Source organism: Peromyscus maniculatus, chromosome 3 (assembly GCF_049852395.1).
Source record: "Peromyscus maniculatus bairdii isolate BWxNUB_F1_BW_parent chromosome 3, HU_Pman_BW_mat_3.1, whole genome shotgun sequence".
NCBI classification, from domain to species: Eukaryota; Metazoa; Chordata; class Mammalia; order Rodentia; family Cricetidae; genus Peromyscus; species Peromyscus maniculatus.
In genome coordinates, this window is record NC_134854.1 from 137824803 (window position 1) to 137847773 (window position 22971).

At 47.9% G+C, this 22971-nt stretch overlaps 1 protein-coding gene across 1 annotated transcript; it reads left to right on the forward strand.

The window, feature by feature from the left end:
- The first annotated feature begins 272 nt into the window (after positions 1 to 272).
- Mkrn2 (makorin ring finger protein 2) lies at positions 273 to 22944 on the forward strand. Its single transcript, XM_006978526.4, has 8 exons — positions 273 to 414; positions 13101 to 13229; positions 14065 to 14246; positions 15800 to 16104; positions 18098 to 18312; positions 19369 to 19479; positions 22214 to 22358; positions 22516 to 22944. Exons 1-8 carry the CDS (start codon positions 389 to 391, stop codon positions 22651 to 22653), a joined length of 1251 nt encoding a protein of 416 aa, XP_006978588.1. The 5' UTR covers positions 273 to 388; the 3' UTR covers positions 22654 to 22944.
- The last annotated feature ends 27 nt before the right edge of the window (positions 22945 to 22971 follow it).

Consider the following 22971-nt stretch of genomic DNA (forward strand, 5'->3'; position numbering starts at 1 on the left):
TCCAGGAAAGGCGCCAAAGCTACACAGAGAAACCCTGTCTGGGGGGGGGGGGGGGGAGGGGGGGATGTCTTGGAGATGGGGCCAACCCCTAGGAAGTAACGGCCCTGCAAACGATTGGCAAGTCTCGGATGCCATTCACGCTCAACCCCTTAGTCTTGAAAAGGAGAGACCCGGAGCGCTAGGGAGTAAGGACCTTCCGGCTCCACGCCCCAGGCGGAACTAATTGTGACGGCGGTTAGGTTTCCGGCCGGCACCCTCCAGGTGACGCACGCACGGGGGTGGCGCGCGCAAGAGTGACGCGACTGCGCGCGCGGGGCGGGGCCGGGCTGGGCCGTGGCGCTGGCGGCTCCGAGAGTTTAGCGCGACTCCAGCCCGTGGCCCCGCCGCCATGAGCACCAAGCAGGTCACCTGCAGGTGAGTGCGCGGCGCCCCGGGGCCTTGGGCGCTGTCAGGCAGCCGATGGGAGGTAAGGGGCGGAGGCAGGCCGAGGCGGGCCGTGTACAGCGGGATAACACGCAGGAACCCCGAAGGCCGCGGGGAGGCTGGAGCGGCAAGAGCAGCTGCAGCCGCGGCTTGCAGAGAGCGAGCCAGCGAGGGGGGATTGCGGGAAACGCGGGCTAGTCGCATTCCTTATCCCGAGCGGATGGTCCCATTTCGCGGTGCAGGAAACCGAGACCACCGAGAGAGGTTAGACCCATTTAGGAGCAGAAAGACAGCGTCGGTGGATGGCTTGTTAGACGAGATGGAGACCCAGAAAGCTACTCTGTGACTCCTATTTTGAAATAAAAATGGTTGAGTAGCAACGTCGTAACTCGGTGACGAGCTTAGGGTCTAGTCCTGTGGATTTGCCGCTTGGGAAGTGCAGCTTGTGAGCATCCCGAACGTGGAAATCCAAATTTCGAAACGCTTCAGAATCCCAAACTTTCTGAGTGCCGGCATGGTACTACAAGTGGGAAATTCCTCACCATGACATTTTGTTATATTAAAATAGAAAATTATCGGAAATACTGTATAAATTTTTCAGGATATGTGAGTATGCGTATATGAGACGATGAATTCTATGTTTAGACTTTTATGCCATCCCCAAGACATGTACATGAAAATATTCTAAAATACAGAAAATTCAAGACACTCCCGAGCCCAAGCATTTTGGATAGAGGAGCCTCAGCTTATACAAATTTCAGTTGGTTTGAGTAAATTAAGAAACAGATGTGGCCGGGCGGTGGTGGCTCACACCTTTAATCCCAGCACTCAACAGGCAGAGCCAGGCAGAACTCTGTGAGTTCGAGGCCAGCCTGGTCTACAGAGCAAGATCCAGGACAGTCACCAAAGTTACACAGAGAAACCCTGTCTCGAAACTCCCCCCTTCCCCCCCCCAAAAAAAAAAAAACAGAGATGTAGTTTGGTTATGTGATAAACATTTCATTTAATTACCTTGTTATTTCTCATTAGTGCAGGTACCTGACACCTTTATGAAGAGTTCTTTTCAAATTCGACATGAGGGTTGATTGAGCCAAGTACCCAGGGCCCAGGTGGCTTATGTTAAGTAGTTATCAGAAAACTACAGTTAGTGTCTGTGTGTTAGCTAGTTTTATGTTTACTCGACACAAGCCAGTGTCATTTGGGAAGAGGGAACCTCAATTGATAAATGATCCTACGAGACTCGCCTGTGGTTCATTTTCGTGGGAGGGCCCAACTCCCAGGGGTGGTGTCACCCTGGATTAGTGGTCTTAGATGTTGTAAGAAAGGTGGAGCAAGCTAGTCTGCAGCCCTTCTCCATAGCCTCAGTATTCATCCCTGCCTAGAGTCCTACACTGATTTCCTTTAGTGACGAACTGTTACCGAGAAGTATAAGCTCTCCTCCCAAAGTTGCTTTTGGTCATGGTGATTTATCACAGCAACAGAAACTCTGACAGTCTGTACCAGTACCTGTGGATCAATGGGACGAGAATGTCTTTGTTGAGGGTGAGTGTGCATGTATTTACTCCCTTCCCTTTGCAGGAGGAAATGTTCCTATCATAGTGTCCTGTAAAGCAGATTCAGGTTACTTAGAAAATAATTTCTAAAACTACTTGCTTATGGTTTTTTCTATTGTTTCTGTCTATGTAGCCCTGGCTGCCCTTGAACTTGCTGTGTAGATCAGGCCAGCCTTGAACTCAGATCTGCCTACCTCTACCTCCCTTGCTAGGATTAAAGGTGTGCCCCCACCACACCTGGTTGCTTTATGGTTTAATTCTACCATTTTTTAAAAATTTCTACACTTTCCTAAAATGTGTGACTACAAAATCTTTATATAATGCTTAAGTCATTTTGATTCTTTTTCCCCCCTTTTGCACCTGGAGATAGCCTGACCTGAAAGCTTTAGTTCTGTCTCACAAGTAAGAGAGTCCTAAGGGATGTTGCTAGTAAGAGTTGGAATGCTGGGAAAGGATCGTTTCTGTTGAAGGGCTAGCTGGGGTTTGTGGGCTTCTTACAGTGTGGGGTGCTGTGCTGGCTGTGCCCTGACAAAAGCGGTCTAATAAGGAAGGGTTTATTCTGACTCACAGTTGGAGGCTACAGTCCATGGTGAAGGGGAAAGTCATGTGATGGGAGCTTGAGATAGCTGATCACATCACACCCAGAGAGCAGTGATTGTTTATTCAGTCTTGACCCCCAGCCTAAGGATTGATGTCACCACATTCATGATGGATCTTCCCACCTGAATTGACCTAATCTAGATAATCCCTCGCAGACATGCTCTGTCAGCTGGACATCTTCCACAGTGAAACAACTTCAGGATTGTCAGGTTTTCCCTAAGCTTAGCTTCAGAGTGGTGCAAGTGTGACACTGGCATTGAGTCTCATAGCTTGTGCTCAACTAAAGGATGTTTCAGAGCTTTGGTTTGTCTTGTTTTGGGGGACAGGGTTTCTCTGTGTAGCTCTAGCTGTTGTATTTTAAAAATAATAAAAAGGAGTCAACACCATACAACAGGGCCCATGTGGGAGGTTTAAGTGGGGGGAGAGGAGTGAAGGGGCAGAGACCGGTCCCTGGGGACCAGAGTGAAGGAAGAGAAAGAGACAAGAGCCAGGCAGGGCCTGTCTTTTATAAGGGACCCTAGCAAATGCACACAGGGGTGCTCTTAGTGGCTGCAGCTGAGGATGTATCCTGTCAGGACCCTAAGGACAGGCCAGTACAGATACTTGAATGCCAGCACTGGCTGTCCTGGAACTCACTCTGTAGACCAGGCCGGCCTCAAACTCACAGAGTGCTGAGATTAAAGGGGTACACCATCACTGCCTGGCTGTTTCAGAGCCTTTAATATGTTCCTGTTGAAGGACCATTTTCTCACAAAGTCTGAAAAGGAAATTTCCTTGTAAAAAGTTATGAAGCATGGGACTGTAGAGTTAAGAGTAGTGACTGCTCCTGCAGAGGAAGCAGGTTCAATTCCCAGCATCAACATAGTGGCTCACAGCAATCTGTTACGCCAGTCTAGGGATCTGACGCCCTCTTCTGGCTTTTCAGGCACCAAGCATGCACACAGTGCCCAGACATAAATGCAGGCAACACACATGTTTGTTGTTGTTGTTGTTTGTTTGTTTAGTTCCCCACCCCACCCGCACACACACACAGGGTTTCTCTGTCCTAGGACTGGATCTGTAGACCAGGCTGAACCCAGAGACCCGCCTGCCTCTGCCTTGAGAGTGCTGGGTTAAAGGCATGCACCACCACCACCCAGCTTTGGTTTGTTTGTTTGTTTTTCAAGACAGGGTTTCTCTGTATAGCCTTGCGCCTTTCCTAGAACTCACTCTGTAGCTCAAGCTGGCCTCGAATTCAGAGGTCCTTGCTTGCCTCTGCATCCTGAGTGCTGGGATTAAAGGCGTGCGCCACCCCACCCCCCCAGCTGTTTTTGTTTTTTAAAAGATTTTTTTTTTAAAGCATGTGAAGAAGTTGGGCCCTGCTAAATATAAAAGCAATATTTAAGTGGGAAAATTTCAGGATCAACAGGAGCGCCAGGTTTGTGTTTGTGCTGAAACTGGGGTGTTTTCTCACTTTATTCACAAAAGCCTTGTCCTTGACATTGATAACTTACAGTAAAGGCACAAGGAATGATTTGTGGGATAGGGCCAAGTTTCTTAAACTGTTAAGAGTCTTAATTCCATGTATGTGGAGATCACAAAACATTTGGCAATAATAAAAGGTTTCTTTAAAAAATAATTGTGTTGGACTTGTGTGCGCACGTGAGTGCTGTGCAGTGGTTTATGTGGGAAGTCAGAGGACAGCCTTCAGGGATGGGTTCTGCCATGGTGGCATCAGGAGATGGAATTGAGCCATCTCACTGGCTCAGTGACAGGTTTCTGAACATACCTGACATTAACTCAAGTGTGATGGATCCGAGGTGTTTCTGCTGGCCACAGAGCTTGCTGGACCTTGATTCTAACACAGGTACAGGCGCTCTACTGCCTTCCTGCCACCTGCTGCCCCAGTCAGTTCAGATGCCAGACTGCTGTGTGCTGTGAGTTACAGGATGCTCTTGCAGACATACAGTGACTTAATTATGGAAAACAAAGACTTTTCATAGTTCCCTGCCCATACCTCAGCAAGCATACAAGCACCAAATTAGTGTGTCTTTGGATTGTGTTAAGTAGATTTTATTTTAAAAATTGCCATATGAGTTGTTTCATAAATTATTAGCTGAGTTTTGGGTTGGCATTAGCACAGGACTTCTAACAATTTCTGAAATGGCCCTGTACACAACTTGGCCATTGTGTATTTATGTATTCTCATATTTATGAGAAGCAGTGTTCTCAGGTTTGATGACTTTAAAACCTAACATTGAATACCCTTTGTTCTATGGTATCAAATACCATAGGGGCTGGGGGTCAGCTAACTTATCTTGCAAGGTTGAAGATAAGTTCTATCCCGAGAGCCCATGTGAAAACACTGGGTATGGGGGCATGTTTGCTGTTCCAGTGCTAGGGAGTCAGAAACCCAGTGTTGGCCAGGAGGATCTGAGTACTAACTGGCCAGGAAGTCTAGCCTGCCTGGTGAGCTCCAGGCCAACGAGAGATGCCTGTTTCAAAGGCAGCGGATGTTCCTTAGGATGACTCTGGGGTAATCTTCACTCCTGCCTAAGTGCAAGTGTACATGTGCACACAGTAGACAAATAAGTGAATGTAAAGAGGACACCTTTTACATTCTACCCCCTATGCATGGTAGATACATGCTGCCACATGTGCATGCATCTCATGTTCATGCATACACACGGGCACAAATAGCTGCTCCCATGGTGTGCTGCTGTCAGGCAATCCTGAATCTCAGACTGCATATTACCTGTGTTTAAAAAGAGTTGCAGAAGCAGGTTTGGAGAGAGACAACTGAAGCCCTGTGGGAAACCAGACTGATTCTCTTGGGTTTGGCCTCAGCTACATGGATGATTTTGGGCAGGTTGGGGCCTGTAGTGAACCACAGGTTTATATTGCCTGAAAGTCTTTGGACTGTTCCCCAGAAGGAACCTCCCTATTTTGAGGTTCAAGCTCCCTCACATCATTGTCCCCTCCAGCCCATACATAGTCCTCTCTTTCAGGGGAAAGGTCAGCAGTTGAAGTTTGTTAGACTGAGATGAGTGTGCCCCCAGAGGACAGGCAGGATGTGCTCAGCTGGCTTCACTTCTGGCACGAGACTCGACTCACTAGCTTTCCTGGAAGCAGTGATTGTCACTTGTGAGTCTGCTTAAATCTCACCTCAGTCACTTGGAGCAGTGAAATGGCTTGCATGGACTCACAGCATAAAGGGGTCAAATTAGCTGGGAGCTGTGGTTAATTGTATTCCTTATTATTACTGTGCAAGTATATGATGGGCATATGTTTGGGCACGTGTGTCTCATGGCTGATGTGTAGAAGTCAGAGGACAACTTTGTGGAGTCAGTTCTCTTCTGCCTTTACATGTGTCCTGTTTTGCTTTCCATTGCTGTGATAAACACCAAGACCAAAACCAAATTGGAGAGGAAAGGTTTTATTTGGCCTGCACTCCCACATTACAGTTTATCATTGAGGGAAGTCAGGGCAGGAGCCTGGAGGCAGGGACTGATGCAGGGCCCTTCGAGGATGCTGCTCACTGGCTTGGTCCCATGACTTATTGCTCAGCATCCTTCCTTATCTAGCCCAGGACCACCTGGGCAAGGTTTGCATCACCCACAGTGGGCTGGGCCTTCCCACGTCAGTCATCAATCCAGAAAATACTTTACATGCCTATAGACCTATCTTGTGGAGGTTATTCCTGATTGGTGTTCCTGCTTCCCAGGTTACTCTAGGTCATGTCAACTTGATAGAAACGAACCGGCACATGTGGACTCAGGAGCTTAACTGCAGTCTGGAGGGCTAGTTGCTGAGTGTGGCTTGGGAAGGTAGCAGTCAGATTCAAAAACTCATCCTTATGTGCTGCTGCACTGTAGCCAGACTGCTGTCACCTGTCTGGTGGAGCAGATGACCTTTGGTAGTCGTCTGCTCTGACTAAGGAAATCTCTGGTCTTTTTCCAGAAGACTGTGAAGTGTTTCTTATCTTAGCTCCCCAGGCTTGTAGTTGTTTTGAGACAGGCTCTCACTGTGTATGTAGCTCTGACTGTCCTGAGGCACTCACTCTGTAGACCAGGCTGTAGCTCTGACTGACTGTCTTCTGTAGACCAGGCTGGCCTCGAACTCACAGAGATCCGCCTGCCTCTGCCTCCCGAGTGCTGGGATAAAGGCGTGCATGCGCCACCACACTTGGCCTTCTATTTTCGTAGCCATCGTAAACTGGCCTGCCACCATGTGTTGGAGCTTCCCAGTCCTAGTCTTCATTGCAGGCTGGGCTGTTGGCACCAGGTTATTTTTGTGCCTTCAGTCCCAGCTGATGGATGGTTACAGTATATTAGTCATTTTGTTTTGCTTTGTTGAGACTGGGTCTCCTTCTATGGCCCAAGCTACTATCCAGCTTGCAGTCCCCACTCAGCCCGAGCGCTGGGATCACAGGTGTTATTCTACCATGTCTTGCTCCACTGCCATCTTGAGTGGCAGTTCTCAAAGAATTACCAAGCCTTGTGTGGTGGCGTGCCTATACTCTCAGCCACTTGAGTCTGAGGCAGGGGAGTCAGTGGAATCACTTAAGTCCAGAAGTTCAAGGTCAGCTGAGGCAATATATAGCAAAACTTTGTCTCAGAAAATAAAAAGAATTACCCAACTGTTTAGATGTGGAATATCTTCTTGTCTGGAGGAGTCCCAGGATTAACCACCCTCCCACCTGGAGACTAGCTAGAGAGTCAGAGTGTTTAGCATACAGCTGGACCCCAGACCCAGGCTGTTAGGCTGGCTTAGCAAGGAAGCACAGGAGTCCAGAGGGTTGCTTCCATCCCTGCAGAGAGGCACACAGCACTTTTTCTCACTGGAGGTACCAGGTGGGATGCAGTGTGGGGCCAGTGCAGCTTCTCCCTGTGACCCACCTTCCAGACCCAAGAGGAAGCAAGTAGGTTTTGTGTGAGCCACACCATGGTACAGTTGAGGCACAGTGGGAAGCTCTTATGTCAGTGTAGGGACTCTGACTCTACCAGCAGCTTCTAGAAGCCAAAGGCTGTCCTTAGGCCAGCTCAGAGGGATCAGTCTCAGACCTACTGTGGTAATCCCTTTCCATGGCCTTACTTGCTCTCTACGCCCCATCCCTGCCTGCTAAGAATGGAGTCCAGGGCCTCTGAATGCCATGGGCACTCCATGAGCTTCTTCCTAAGCCCTCCGTTCTTTCCCTTCCTCTTCTTTAATTTTATTTTCTTTTCAAATCAGCCTTCTAGCAAGCTACTGAACAGTGTCTGACTTGGGAAATGTTTCCTGGGAAATCTTTTCCTAGAAAAGTCCAGGGCCATGGCAGCTTTCAGTTTCGGATCTTGGTGGGCTCTGATTCTGATGATGAAATTGCTGTCCCTTTTATCAGATTGGGGGGGGGGTGCTTTTGTGGAGGTAGCAGGCGAAGATACATGCTTGCTCCTTAAGCAGGAGTGGGGATCTTCAGCAGCCTGCCAGCCCCATCACAAATTGGACACTGTCGTTTGGTCCAATCTCTCCGCCATGGAAAAGGCCAGGTGCTGGGCTGTCTGCTTTGCTCTTTCCCTTCCTGGCTTAGCCACGGGGCCAGCTCTGCAGGGTGCAGGGCCTTGCTTTGGCAACACTGTCAGTGTGGATGTACCCATGGGCTTTGGGACTGTGAGGAAGAGGAGGAGGCAGGTGTGTTCTAATAGTGGTCTTGTGTGGCATGTTGTGGGTCCTCTTGCCTCTCTGAGCCCAGCTCTCCTGTTTTCCTCCTGGTTGTATGTTCCTCTCGTGAGTTAGAAGCCAAGATGGTTCATAGCCACAGATCATCCTTTACATGTTTCCTCCCCTCATGTGTTCCTCAGATTGTTATTTGTTTAGTGGGATGTGAGGAGGCTCCACCCACAAGTTAATTCCAAAAGGTTCTTTACCGAAAGGGAGGGGTGCAAGGTAAACCAGGCAGGCCAGTAGCAACACAGCTGTCTTAGGGTCAGATCAAATCTGCTGGGCCACTTCGGCTGGTGAGGGAAATTTCGTGTGTGTGTGTGTGTGTGTGTGTGTGTGTGTGTGTGTGTGTGTGTGTGTGTGTGTGTTTTCTCCTTTTTCTACAAGGTGTTGTACGTAGCCAGTATGGCATTTAGCCATGGCAACCCTCCTCTTCAGCATCTCAAGTGCCTGACCCTTGTGTTCTTAAGTAAATTTTTAAATATTCTTTTCCAGTAAAGCTGTTATGTTATAAAAAAGCATTCTTGAGCCTTTTGTGAAGGGATGTTTTACCTTCTTCAGGCCCCTCCTCCCTGCAGTGTTCATACCTGCAGTCTGCTGGCCCCACAGTAGGGGGTCTTCTGGAATCTCCAGAAAGCCTGGCCTGAGCAGCAGAGTTACAGCTGACAGACACCAAGGTGACCTGGTGAGCACTGATAGCATAGTTCCCGTCTAGGCTCCCAGCAGGCCTGCCCACGCCTCACCTCTCTGCCCTTTCTTTCTGGCCCATTTTCTTCCACACAGCATGAACTTCTAGTCTCTCCCTCGCTGGCCATCTGTGTCTCCTGTCGCTGCTTCCCCAGCACTCAGCCTGCACTTGGAAGGTTACATCAGTGTGACTTGTCCCTGTCCTTTACAGACCTTCATAAGAGCTGCACTCTGGGGAGCCTGAATAAGACTGAACTGAACAGTGTGCACTGCACCCAGTCGAATACAAGCACCGTCAGCGCTTTGTTACTACAAAGGCCGTTATGTAATGTGTTCACGTAGAACCATTGGGAAGTGCAGGTGCTGAAGTTAGGAAAATGCCCCATGATGGCCTAGATTCCACCAGCCTACTGTAGGCATCACCAGATTTTAAAGTTTCCACCCCTTTTTATTTATATATTGAGCTTATCCCAGCTACCTCCCACCCTCCTTTTCAACCCTTCTGTGAGTCCCCTTATCCTAGACAGTTCAATACTTCTGTGGATCACCAGGCTTAGCACAATAGTTTATATTCATAATATTTTTAGACAAAATGAGGTCCTGTATATAGAATTTTTAAAGAATATTGTATGTCCTGGTTGGTTTTTGTTTTTGTTGTTGGTTTGTTTGTTTGTTTTTGTCAACTTAACACAAACTAGAGTTACATGGGAAGAGGGGTCTTGAGACTCCTCCATCAGACTGGCCTGTAGGTAAGCCTGTTGCTGCTTTTTCTTGATTAGTAATTGATGTTAGAGGGAGAGTTCAGCTCACTGTGGTCAGTGCCACCCCTGGGCAGTAGAAGAAGGTGAGCTGAGCAAGCCAGTCGGCAGTGTTCCTGCCTTGAGTTCCTGCCCTCAGTGGAACTCAGTGATGGACTGCGGCCTGAGAATTGAAAGCTGAAATAAACCCTTTCTTCCTCATACATCACGGTGTTCATTTTAGTAGAAACCCTAAAAAACATTGTGATAAAGTGAATCTAATATAGCTTAAGCTTTGCCAGGGCGCCCATGTTACAGTTCTGTGGCCTTGGTACATTTGCACTTATGCAAGCAATCTCCAGAGTTCTGCCTGTGAGACAAAAATGCTGTGCTGAACTCCAGTCTCTCCTCCCCCCCCCCCCCCCCCCCCCCCCCCCCCCGGCTTAACTGCCAGCAGTCCCTCTGCTTTCTGCCTCTGTGAATTTAACTGTTCAAAGTACCTCCTCACATGTATCTGTTGTGATGGCTTATTTCACTTAGCACAGTGTCCTTAAGGCTCGTTCATGTAGTTTTGAGTTGGAAATGTTTTCCTTTGTAAGGCTGAATAATATTCTATTATATGTACATACTACTTTTGTAGGTTTTGTGCATGGATTATTATTATTATTATTATTATTATTATTATTATTATTATTATTATTCTTTCTTTGTCTTGGGGGTTTTTGTTGTTTGTTACTGTTTGCTTTTGATTTTTCAAGACAGGGTTTCTCTGTAACAGCTCTTGCTGTTCTGGAACTCTCTTTGTAGATCAAGCTGGCCTTAAACTCACAGAGATCCACCTGGAGTGCTGGGATCAAAGGCATGCACCACCACACCCAACTTTTGTTTTTTTGAGACAGTCTCACCGTGTGGCCCCAGCTGACCTGGAACTTGCTATGTAGACCAGGCTGACCTTGAACTCACAGAGATCAGCCTGCCTCTGCTTTCTGAGTACTGGGTTTAAAGATGTGAGCCACCATGTCTGGCTATATGCTGTTTTATAATCTGTAGGCAGAGTTTTCCTGTTCCGACCACCTGTTCCCGGATAACTGACTCAAAGACTTAATATAAATTATAAATGCTTGCCAATAGCTCAGGTTTGTTACTAACTAGCTCTTACAAGTTTTCCTATTTCTGTTCATTTATGTGCTGCCCTGAGGCTCGTGGCTTTTACCTCTATCCCATTTTGTGTATCCGACTCATTTTCCATCTGGCTGTCAACTCCTCTGACTCTGCCCTTCCTCATCCCATCATTCTCAGTTTGGCTTTCCTCGCTTAACTTTCTAGCTGTTAGCCAGTCAGTTTGTTTATTAAACCAATCATAGTGACATATATTCACACAGTAAGTATACAAAAGGATTATTTCACAGCAATAATCTGTTCTTTTCAGCTGTGTTCAATTTATTGTGTTTTTACATACTCTTTATTTGGGGCTTGAGGGATGGGTCACATGGACCCCCCATGTAGCCAAGGGTGACCTTGAACTGCTCCACCTCCAGAGTGCTGACATTACAGGCAGCAAGTACTGTCACTTGCAGTGATGCTCCTCATGCCAGCTGGTGAACACACTGCCAGCTGGGTGACATCACCAGTCCCAGTAAATGTTCATTTTACCGGCTAGTATGGACTGTGGCCTAGTCCATACTCAAGACTTCAGTGCATTGCCTCAAACGTCTTTTACATCTTTTATCATTTGAAGCCAGATGATGACCAGATGTGAATGCTGCACCTGGTTACTAACCATCCCCTGTGTTCTACCTGCTTGTCTAGCCACCCCCCACCCCCATCTCTGTCTGTCTTTAAAAGTTTGTTGAGGTGTAACTTATAAAAACTTGTTAGAAGTGTCAAAGATTGGTCTTTAAGTGTGGTCAGCAGTTAATTTTGAATATATATGCCACCATCCCAGACCTATCCCTTGTGCCCAGTGCACACTCTGGCTCCCCTTTTCTTTTTACTTTTATTTATATGTGTATATTATATGATTTGCCTACATGTATGACTGCACCATATGCATGCAGTACCTGAGGAAGCCAGAAGAGAGTGTCAGGTCTCCCTGGAACTGGAATTACAGGTGGTTAGCTGCCATGTAGGTATTGGGTGGGAATCAGACCCAAGTCCTCTGGAAGAGCTCTTAACCATTGAGCCGTCTCTCTAGACCAGTGGTTGACTTTCCTATTCTTGCAACCCTTTAATACAGTTCCTCATGTTGTGGTAACCCCCGACCATTAAAGTATTTTGTTGCTACTTCATAACTGTAATTTTGCTACTGTTGTGAATCGTAATGTAAGTATCAGGTATATAGGATATCTGATAATGTGACCCCCAAAGGGGTTGAGACCTGCAGTTTAAGAACTACTCACTACTCTATACCTTTTTAGTTTTTTGAGACAGGGTTGATCAGGCTGGCCTTGAACTCACAGAGATCCACCTGTCTGCCTCCCGAATGGCGTGTGCCACCCAGCTGACCAGGTCTATTTTCTTTTAAGTCAAAATCTCCTGTGTAAGCTGGCTTCAGATTTGTTATGTTGCTAAAGATGACCTTGAATTTCTAATCCTCCTGGCTCTTCTGAGTGCTGGGACTATAGGCATGTACCACCACATCTGGTTTATTCTGTGCAGGGAATGGAACTCATGGCTTAGCACGTGCTAGGCAAGCACCCTACAACAGAGCTAAATCCCCAGCCTCCTGAGAGTGATAGGATTTCAGACTGGGCCACCGTGCCCAGCATCACTTGTGTCTTTCGATGCCACACTCTCTTGGGGCTCTTGCAGCAACCCGGTGAAGCAGTAGCTGGTGTCTTCACTTACAGGTGAAACAGCATTAGGGAGAGGGCGTTGTGACTTGGCCTGAGCCCAAGACTTTCTACACCGGTCGGTCATGTGGGTTTTCCCAGTTATGAAACTCATATCTTACATACTTAACATAAATCAAGAGCTTATCCACATTGAAGGGTTTGGAAAAATATTTTCTGTTTATGAATGTTTACTTGCATGTATGTGTGTGTACCACATGCATGAAATGACCAGAGAGACCGAAGGAGGGCATCAGATCCCCCTGAGACTGGAGTTTCACATGGTTGTTAGCTGAGATGGGTGCTGGGAACAGGCTGGATCCTCTGCAAAAGCAGAAAGTACTCGTAACCGCTGAATCATCTCTCCATCCCCCACATAGAAACTTTTGAGGTCATTTTTCTTCTAAAAAGCTAGTCTTGGGTCACTGTGATGCATGTACAATCACTTTGTTTAGAATCAAGGAAAGTGAGGAGGGCAGTGTGGGTGGGGCTGGCGTATCGGTGCTGGAGAGTGCTGCTTGGCATGTCGGTGCTGGAGAGTGCTGCTTTCCCGGCGGGACTCAGCTCTTCTGTGCTTGTCTCCTCCTCAGGTATTTTATGCATGGTGTGTGTCGCGAAGGCAGCCAGTGCCTGTTCTCCCATGACTTGGCGAACAGCAAGCCCTCCACCATCTGCAAGTACTACCAGAAGGGCTACTGCGCCTATGGTGCACGCTGCAGGCAAGGCTGCCACAGCTGTGGCTACTGGAGTGAAGCTGTGTGTGGAGAGTGGGGCTGTGTTTGGTCTTATGGACAGTTTTATACCACCCAGGATGACTTCAGACTTGCTATGTAGCCAGGGCTGGCTTTGAACTTCGGGTCTCTTGCCTCCACCCCCGGGGGTAGGAACACAGGTGTATGCCATATGCCTGCCTGAGCATGGGTATTGATGAGAGGAAATTTTAAACAAAATTGTACTTAGAATATTAATAATTTGTGTCTTGCTTTTAAACCCCGTATAACACACCCTAGACTTTCCCGCTGCCACCAGCCCACCCTCTCATCGTGGTTTTTTTAATGTCACGAGGTGGTATGCTATTTATTTTAAAGCCATTTCCAGTTCATGCTTGAGTGGCTTCTGGCATGGAGGCTCATGGCATTTGTGCACACACAACCCTGTTGCACCAGGCTGGACAACGGTGTGAGATGCTCCACGCTTTGGAGAGCAGAGCCTATCTAGTCCTCAATGTCCGGCAGAGCTCTAGAGTTTGAGTCAGCCACCTGCTCTTTCCCAACCCACCCACCCACCCACCCGTATCTGTGCGTCCTGGAGAGTTCTTCCCAAAGGGCCTGCTGGTGGCACAGGTGTTCTGGGCAGTGGATGGGTTCCTGTCAGTCCTACTGGGACACTTAGGGGTGGGGATAGTAGCAGGTTCCATGGCCCATCGCCTTTTCTAGTTGAGAGTACAGAGACAGCAGACCCTTCCCCACCTCGAGGAGTCCAGCTGTTGGTGGCTGGGGGGGGGGGGCAGTGCTGGGCCCGCATGACCAAGATACATTGTCATGTTTTGTTCAGATATGATCATACAAAGCCCCCGGCTGCAGCAGGTGGAGCTGTGGGCCCTGCACCCCACTCTTTGCCCTCCTCAAGCTTGCCCAGTCCTCATCCTTCTCCTGACATCGCCACATCTGTTAGGAGGACGCATTTGCACGAACCGGGGAAGCGGGAGAAGAAGACACTGGTGCTCAGAGACCGCAGTGAGTGACCACAGCCCTCCATACCGCGGGGGAGCGGCATGTGTGGCTTAGTGCCTCTTTCAGGCCTCCTCAGGAAGCTCCTGGGGTGTCAGGTGTTGATCTGAAAACAGGCTGCAGAGGTTCAGGGGTGCATCTCCACAGCTGGATGTCAGAGTGGTCTTTTGTCACCATGAAGTTGCCTCATCACCACTGATGAGAAGCTGCAGGCTATTCATTTTGAACCTGGGTGGGATTTTTTTTTTTTTATTTTGTCGTTTGTTTTTGGTTTTTTGAGATAGAGTGTTTCTGTGTGGCCCTGGGTGTCCTGGATCTCTCTCTGTAGACCAGGCTGGCCTCGAACTCACAGAGATCCGCCTGGCTCTGCCTCCCGAGTGCTGGGATTAAAGGTGTGCACCACCACTGCCAGGCTGAAGCTGAGTATTTTTTTTTAATGTTTTATAAAATCTTTATTGACAAATAATTCACATAGTATACAATTTGCCTGTTTGCACAATTAGATAGACTTTAGTCCAGCATCCTCATAGGCCCATGACACCATCACCACTTTCTATTTTAGAACATCACTATCTTCAATTTCTTTCTTTCTTTTTTTTTTTTTTTTTTTTTTTTTTTTTGGTTTTTCAAGACAGGATTTCTCTGTGTAGCTTTGCGCCTTTCCTGGAACTCGCTTTGGAGACCAGGCTGGCCTCGAACGAACTCACAGAGATCCACCTGGCTCTGCCTCCCGAGTGCTGGGATTAAAGGCGTGCGCCACCACCGCCCGGCTACTATCTTCAATTTCATACACATATGTATGGTGATTACATTCTGTCTGTTTTTTTAATGAACATATTTGCTGATGTAACCATTTTTAAGTTCACAATGCAGCACTTGCCATATTTCTTAGTCAGTGTTGTATTGCCATGGAGAGACATCGTGTTCATGGCAACTTTTATAAGAGAAAGCATTTGGGGCTTGTTTACAGTTTTAGAGGTTTAGCTCATTATGGTCATGGCAGGAAGCATGGTGGCATGCAGGCGAACATGGTGCTGGAGAAGTAGCTGGGAGTTCTGCATCTGGATCCATAGCAGAGGGAGAGCCACTGGGCTTGGTTTGGGTGAAGCTGGGTATTCTAATGAGGGGTGTGTCACTCTCTTCTTGTTGGGTGCCATGCCCTGGTAGTGACTGCTTTAGAGATTTCAGGAGCCTCTTCAGATACGGGGCAAGGAAGGGGTCTAGGCTGAGACCAGGTTTGTGAGAAGGAAGTCAAGTGGCTTTTGTGCTGCTGGGCCTCAGGACGGTTCCCAGCTCTTGGGGTTGTTCCTCTCGGGGTCTCCTGTGTTGGGGTGGTTTAGCATTAAATGCTTGTGTGTTGACATCTTTGTGTTCTGTATAAAAAGACCCCATTCTCTTCTGTCCGCATGGCAAGTCCTTCACCACCTGGCCACCTCGCAGGCTCTGCACTGTTGTTCTCGGGCCTGCTTTTCTCTAGCTGTTCCTAATTGGGCCTGGTAGCTGACGTGAAAGGTGAGCCCGTTCTCATGTGTGTGTGTATGTGTGCATTTTGTGTTGAGATCTCACTGGCCTGGCTGAAGAGAAGACTCTCCCGAGCACAGTGACTAATCCAGGTGGCTGCAGTGACCCTCAGACCAGCCCAGAGATGAAGCCCCATTCCTACCTAGATGCCATCAGGAGTGGCCTAGATGACTTGGAGGCCAGCAGCTCCTACAGCAGTGAGCCGCAGTTGTGCCCCTATGCTGCTGCTGGGGAGTGCCGGTTTGGAGATGCCTGTGTCTACCTGCATGGGGACATGTGTGAGATCTGCAGGCTTCAAGTCCTGCACCCCTTTGACCCAGAACAAAGAAAAGCTCATGAGAAGGTAACTTGAAAGCCTTGCATGAACTCATTTTAAGAACTCTGAGTGTACCACAGGCTGGAGTCAGGACTCTCAAAGCTATCTTTCTGCCAGGACTGCCTGTGTTGTGTACCTGACTTATTTGTACTCTGTTTTCAAGCTCTTTTCCTGTTGCCAATTGATCAGTTTTTGATTAATTGGAACACAGAAGAATAAGAAGTATTAGAAATGCCAAGTTTAGGACTGGAAAAATGGCTCACCAATTAAGAGCACTTGCTGCTCTTGCCGAGGACCAACGTTCACTTTCTAGCACCCACTTCGGGTAGCTCTGTGCAACCTCCTGTAACTCAAGCACCAGAGGGTCTGACATCCCCTTCTCACTTCCATAAGAACCTCGTGCATGTATACACACAACACACATGCACACACGAATAATAGTGAAAAAGAAATAATTAAGCTTTAAGAAATGCAAAGTAGTGCCGGAAAGATGGCTCAGTGGTTAAGAGTACTGGTTGCTCTTCCAGAGGACCTGGGTTCAATTCTCAGCACCCACATGGTAGCTCACAACTGTCTGTAACTCCAGTTCCAAGGGATCCAAGACCCTCATGCAGACATACATGTAGGCAAAACACCAGTGCACATAAAATAAAAATAAGTCAGGGACTGGAGAGATGGCTCAGTGGTTAAGAGCACTAGCTGTTCTTCCAGAGGACCCGGGGTTCAATTCCTAGCACCCACATGGCAGCTCACAACTTGAACTCCGGTTACAGAGGATCCGACACACTCACATATACATTCAAGCAAAACACAAATGCACGTAAAATAAAAATTAAAAAGAAATAAATCATTGTTTTAAAAAGCTTCAATGTGTTCATTTCCCAGAACATTAAGTACATTCTTTAAAAAAACTAATGAGTAAAAGAAATACAAAGTAAAGCAAACAGCTCCGACTCAGGAGCACATGTACCTGTACCTGCCTTCTATACCACATGTACACTCAATCTCTCACACATCCCTAGGCTTACACATCTCTGCGGTGGGGATCCAGCTAGCCAATATTTCGGAAACTTTGAAAAACCTTTATTATGGATATTTAAATTGTGTGTGTGCTCGCGCGCATGTCTGAGTACCTGTAGAGGTGAGAGAGTTGTAGAATCCTTGAGCTGGAGTTACAGGCAGTTTTAAGCTGCCCGAGGAGGGTACTGGGACCAAATTCAAGAGCTCTTAACTGCTGTGCCATCTCTAGTCCCTTTGATCGTGAACTCGTGGGAGCCAAGTGTTGAAAGGTTGTGAATGTCCCTGGCATCTGGAGGCTGTGCCTTACATTGGGCTCTGCTCATTCCAGGCTTATGAGGATGGATTAGAGAAGGGAAGAAGCCCAGGGTTACAGTGTTAGAGGCCAGCTTCCCTCCTCTACGGACCTGGTAATTACGTGGAATAAAATGGTCATGGCCTCTCTGACAGAGAAGGCCTGGTCCCAGGAGGGCTGCTAATGCACATGTCAGCAGACAGCATTCCTGGCAGTCCAGCTTCCATGGGACGGTGGAGTAGCAGCTGTGGAACTCAGATTGGGTCTCATCTTCATCCACGTGCAGAGGGCACTGTTACATGCACTCAGCTCTGAGAGCAGAGACCTGGGTCTTCTCATCCTCCTTCGTTCACTTGAATTCATTTAGCTAGTCACAGTTACTTGGCATTTCCTGTATTGTTGTGGCATGGAATAGGCACAACATCCAGAAGAGCCAGGAGACCTGTGACCCAGTGCTCATGAAGGCTGCAGCTCCCACAGTGACCTAAGCGGTCCAGAACTCCATGGCTGATAAACTGGTAGTGACTGTATCCTACTAGGGAACCTAGGACAAGGACAGGTGGCTTGAGGTCCACTTTGTGGTCAGATCTTTGTGTCCTGAATTCAGGGACTGTGGGTACTGTTTTTAACAACTGCTGTGACTGTGACTGAGCAGCTCCTGGGATCTTGGCCAAAGAGAACCTAAAGCTTCCTCCCTGTTGTCCTCAGATGTGTATGTCGACATTTGAGCACGAGATGGAAAAGGCTTTTGCCTTCCAGGCGAGCCAGGACAAAGTGTGCAGTATCTGTATGGAGGTGATCTTGGAGAAGGCGTCTGCTTCTGAGAGGAGGTTTGGCATTCTCTCCAGCTGCAGTCACACCTACTGCCTTTCCTGCATCCGCCAATGGAGATGCGCCAAACAGTTTGAAAACCCGATCATAAAGTGAGTGCAGCTGGGTTTCTCTGCGGGCATGGGGACTGCTGCCCTCTAGAGCTCAGGCCCCAGCTGTGTGAGCTTGTACAGGTCATCCTTCCAGAGCCCATCTATCTGTCTTAAATGACAGCCTCATCCATCTCTCCATGTTGGGGAAGTTGCAAAACCGTAAGTTGTTGCTGGCTGGGTTCTGTCTTGTAGACCTCATGGACTCTGGACAGTCATTGTGTCTGCCTTAGGCTAGTGGCCTTGTAACATTTTCATGCTTTGGGGTTTTTCACCTTGATAAGGGGTTGATGCTCTCTTGGAATATGACTCCTGTGCACTCCCTGCTGCCTGGTGCACATTGTTGGGGAACCTGCCTCTGCGGCAGCTTCACTGAGATAGAAGAATACAATTCTGCAGTGGCCAGTACTTGCCAGAGTTGCTCAGCTGATATGCAGTCTAGTTTCAGAAACCTCGTCATCCCCCATTCCTGTTGTCTTCTGTCAGCCCCCGACCTAGGTTTTTCTCCACAAACACCTTACTCTGCCCATCATTGTGCATGGCCTTTGCCTTAGCAAATGTTCCCAGGGCCACCCCTGATAAGCATGCTGTGTGGGTGACAGAGTGCTCTGACTGAGAAATAGCTTGTAATCTACTCACCAGCTAGTGGGCACTCATACAAGTCTAGACCCCAGGAGTGTCACAGTAGCTTGGCATCTAACTGAAGCCATTTCCTACTCTTACCTGCAGATAAGGATTCCAGTTTTTTTTACATCCTCTCCAACACTTGCCTTTACTTCTAATCTGAGCTGTCCCAGGAGTAAAATATATCTTACTGTCATCTTGCCTTCCATAGTCACTGAGGATAATGAGCATTGCTTGTGTGATTATTGGCTGTCCTGGATGAATGCTTACATCTTTTTCTTACTGAGTTGAACCTTTTCATCAGCACAGGCTGCTCTTAGATAGTGGTGATTGTGTCTCTTGCTGTGCATTTGAACAAGGGGTTTCAGAGTGGAATATGCAAAGGATTCGTGATACTATTATCTCCCTTACAAACCTAATTTGTTTGTTCTTCAGGTCTTGTCCAGAGTGCCGTGTGATATCCGAGTTTGTAATTCCAAGTGTGTACTGGGTAGAAGATCAGAATAAAAAAAATGAGTTGATTGAAGCTTTCAAACAGGGAATGGGGTAAGTGCCTTCATTTCATAGGGGTCCTGGCACCCGCCTGGCTGGATGGGGTTGAGCCTCTGTCAGCTTCAGGTTTCCCGAGAATGTGGACCTGGTGAATGGATCTCAAAGCTTCTCGCTCCTGTCAGGCATTTTGCTGGGTGGGCTCTGAGCTGCAGAGCTGAGCGTAGCCTTGAGGAAGCAGATGAGTTCTAAGATGAGCACTGATGCCTGGTGCTTAGGTGAACTTGGCATCTCTGATTTTCCACGCATTTACCAGGTGTCTGCTGAGGATCTGCCATCTCACAGGCCTTGTCCATGCAGGGGACACATCAAGAAGCTGACAGTGCCAGCCTCACACAGCTCACACTCTAGCAGAGGAAAGTAATGAGCAGGAAGGTGCAAGATGAGGACTGACTCCCACGTGCTTGTCATGCCGCTTAACACACTCTGTTACCTAGTCTGGCCTCAACTATCGACCTCAGCCGCACTGGTGTTAGGATTACAGGCATGCACAACACAGCTGGCATCTTTTTCAAGAAATGCTTTTCTAGGAATTTCTCACAGAATATTCCTGTTGCCTTGTATCTGTCCTTTGTCATTTGTATTATGAATAATGTGTGTTATATTTACATATTACAAAACCCACAAGGCAACATCAGATTTGCCCTTTAAAACTCGCTTTTCTGTTTGTTCTTTTTATTGAGACAGGCTCTCACTGTGTAGCCCTGGCTGGCCTGGATCCACCTGCCTTTGTCAACCAAGTACTAGAATCAAAGGCTTATACCATCATGCCTGGCCAAAAGTCACTTTTTTTCCTTAAGTTTTTTATTTTGTTTTGTTTTTTGTCTTTTTCCTGTTGTTTTAAACGTTTCTATGTTTATCTAATGACTATAACTTAATATTTAGCCATTTTACCCTTTTCCCCTCCTGTCATATGATTGTCCATCCACAAGAGGGCAGATGCAGCAAGACAGAGCTGGCTGGGCTTAGAAAGGTGCTGTGCTGGTTAGAAGTCGCCTCTGTGCTGTTGTCCTTGCCTGGCTGTGCGTCCCTTTGGTGGATGTTCTTGAGCATTCTCCAGGACATGAGCGTCTGTCTACCCAGTGCCACCAGGCAACAGAGAGATGAGTGAGATCATCACTCATCAAAGTGTGACACGGCAGTGTGGTGGCAGATTTCTTCATTAGTGGCCTAAGGCAGAACAGAGAAGGCACTTGGGTCTCCCTTGGGTGCAAGAAGAAAGCCTTGTGGAGCCCTGAATACCCTATCATCCTGTGGGTAGGCAGCACAGCTCCACTGTGGTCCTTTGAAGGGGCTAGAGACTTACTAGTGGGGATGGGAGGACGTCAAGGAAGACATGACTGGCAGGCAGGCAGGCAGTACAGGGTGATACTCTGGGAATGGGACAGTGCAAAGTAGAGGGCCAGTTGGTTTGGGATTTGTTTTGTCAATAGCTTAGACGGATGTGAGAGCTGAGAACACCGAGTGAGGTGGCCAAGCTAGAGCTTTTGACTTTGGTGGGTGGATAGGGGAGCTGGAAAGAAAGAGGAAGGACGTGTGAGAGTGGGACCTAGGGAAGGCAGGGTTTCGGGGTTTTTGTTGTTGTGGTGGTGGTGGTTGGTTTTGATTTTGTTTGGTTTTGTATTTTGTTTGGGGTTTTTTGTTTGTTTGTGGTTTTTATTATTATTGGTGGTGTTTTATCTTTGTTTTGGCTGAGACAAGGTTTCTCTGTGTAACAGCTTTGGCTGTCCTGGAACTCACTCTGTAGACCAGGCTGTAGACCAGGCTGGCCTCGAACTCAGAGATCTGCCTGCCTCTGCCTCTTGAGTGCTGGGATTAAAGGCGTGCGCCACCACCTCTGGGCCATTTTTTGTTTTAGTTTTTTTTTGTTTGTTTGTTTTTTGTGTAGCCCTGGCTGTCCTGGAACTAGGCTAGCCTCAAACTCTCAGAGATCCACCTGCCTCTGCCTCTCGAGTGCAGGGATTAAAGATGTGCACCACCATCACCCGGCAGGTTTGTTTTTGATACAGCGTCTTATTTATAGCCCTGTTTGGGCTGGAACTATTTGTAGACTAGGCTGGCCTCAAAACTCATTGAGACCTTCTTGCCTCTGCTTCCTAAGGTTTGGGATTACAGGTGTAGGCCACCATGCCCAATGAGGAGGCAGTTCTGGGGCTAGTGAAAGGCCCTTAGAGACCTGAGAGTTTACTTTATTCATTTATTTATTTATTCATTTATTTATTTAAAAATATAAAATCCCAGAACAGTGGAGAAGGGTCAAAGGTACAAGGAAAGAGTTAAGCGAGGCTCTAAAGGTAGAAGACAGCCATAGCTTCAGGCATCCAAGACCTGCTTTACCAGGCTGCCCTCTCCCTTTGGCAGAACTTTTGACCAGGAGGAAAGGAAACTAACTCACTTGCTTTGGAGACTTGGGCAGAGCTGGTGAATCAGCTTCAAACCTCGGCACCTGGAGTACCCAGGCCTCACTCAGCCCTGGTGCAGAGGCACTGGAGCGGCTAGGATTGGGGGGAGGGCCGTCCTTGCTACTGAGCACTGCAACCTCCACGCAGTGCATCCCAGCAGCTTTGCCCAGCTTGGAAATCAGAATCCCAGCGGTGACTTCAACAAGTCCTTCTTCCAGCCTAGGTTTTGCCAGTGTCACAGGTGGGCCCGCAGGAAGACTGTAGCTGTTCTTTGTTTTTATCGGTCTCTGATTGATTGATTGATTGATTTTTGTGTGTGTGCTTTTCAGGAAAAAGGCATGTAAATACTTTGAACAAGGCAAGGGGACCTGTCCCTTTGGAAGCAAGTGCCTTTACCGCCATGCTTACCCTGATGGGCGGCTGGCAGAGCCAGAGAAACCTCGGAAGCAGCTGAGTTCTGAAGGCACTGTGAGGGTAAGCTGGTTAGAGATGTGGGGATTCCCAGCTACTGCCCAGGCCCCTCCCCAACACTTGGGCAGCAGAGCAGTGGGGTCAACAAAAGCAAAGCAAGCTAGCACTCGGTCTGCTGCCATCTCCACTGACCCAGGCGTGCTTTTGGCTGTTTTTGCAGTTCTTTAACTCAGTGCGGCTTTGGGATTTTATCGAGAACCGAGAAACCCAGCATGTCCCTAGCACGGATGATGTCGACGTGACAGAGCTTGGAGACCTCTTCATGCATCTTTCTGGAGTAGAATCATCAGAACCCTAGAATCAGTGCTGACACTGATTTCGGGCTCTGCGGTCACAACTTTCCAAGGCAGGGTGCGAAAGCCTCTGTCACTGATACCTGGGTGTGAGTGTGGTAGCAAATCCCCTTGGTCTCTTCATGCTCCACTTTCACAGTCCTGGTGAAGGGAAGGACATAAGATAACCAAGTCCATGGAATCACTACGTTTAGAGTTGGGCTCTTAGTTGTACCTCCAGCCCCTTTACCGGGGACCAGCTATGTGGTCCAGCTGTTTTAATTGATTGCTTTTAAATGAAACCCAACTGCCATCTTTCTTTTGTGACTTTCTTAAGCAACAGT

Bases quoted from the DNA above. Each gene is read 5' to 3' on its own strand.
- Mkrn2 (XM_006978526.4), top strand. From the start codon at position 389: ATGAGCACCAAGCAGGTCACCTGCAG. The intron at 13,230-14,064 runs GCAAGGCTGCCA...TGTTTTGTTCAG, and splicing joins GCCTATGGTGCACGCTGCAG to ATATGATCATACAAAGCCCC. The intron at 22,359-22,515 runs GTAAGCTGGTTA...CTGTTTTTGCAG, and splicing joins GTTCTGAAGGCACTGTGAGG to TTCTTTAACTCAGTGCGGCT.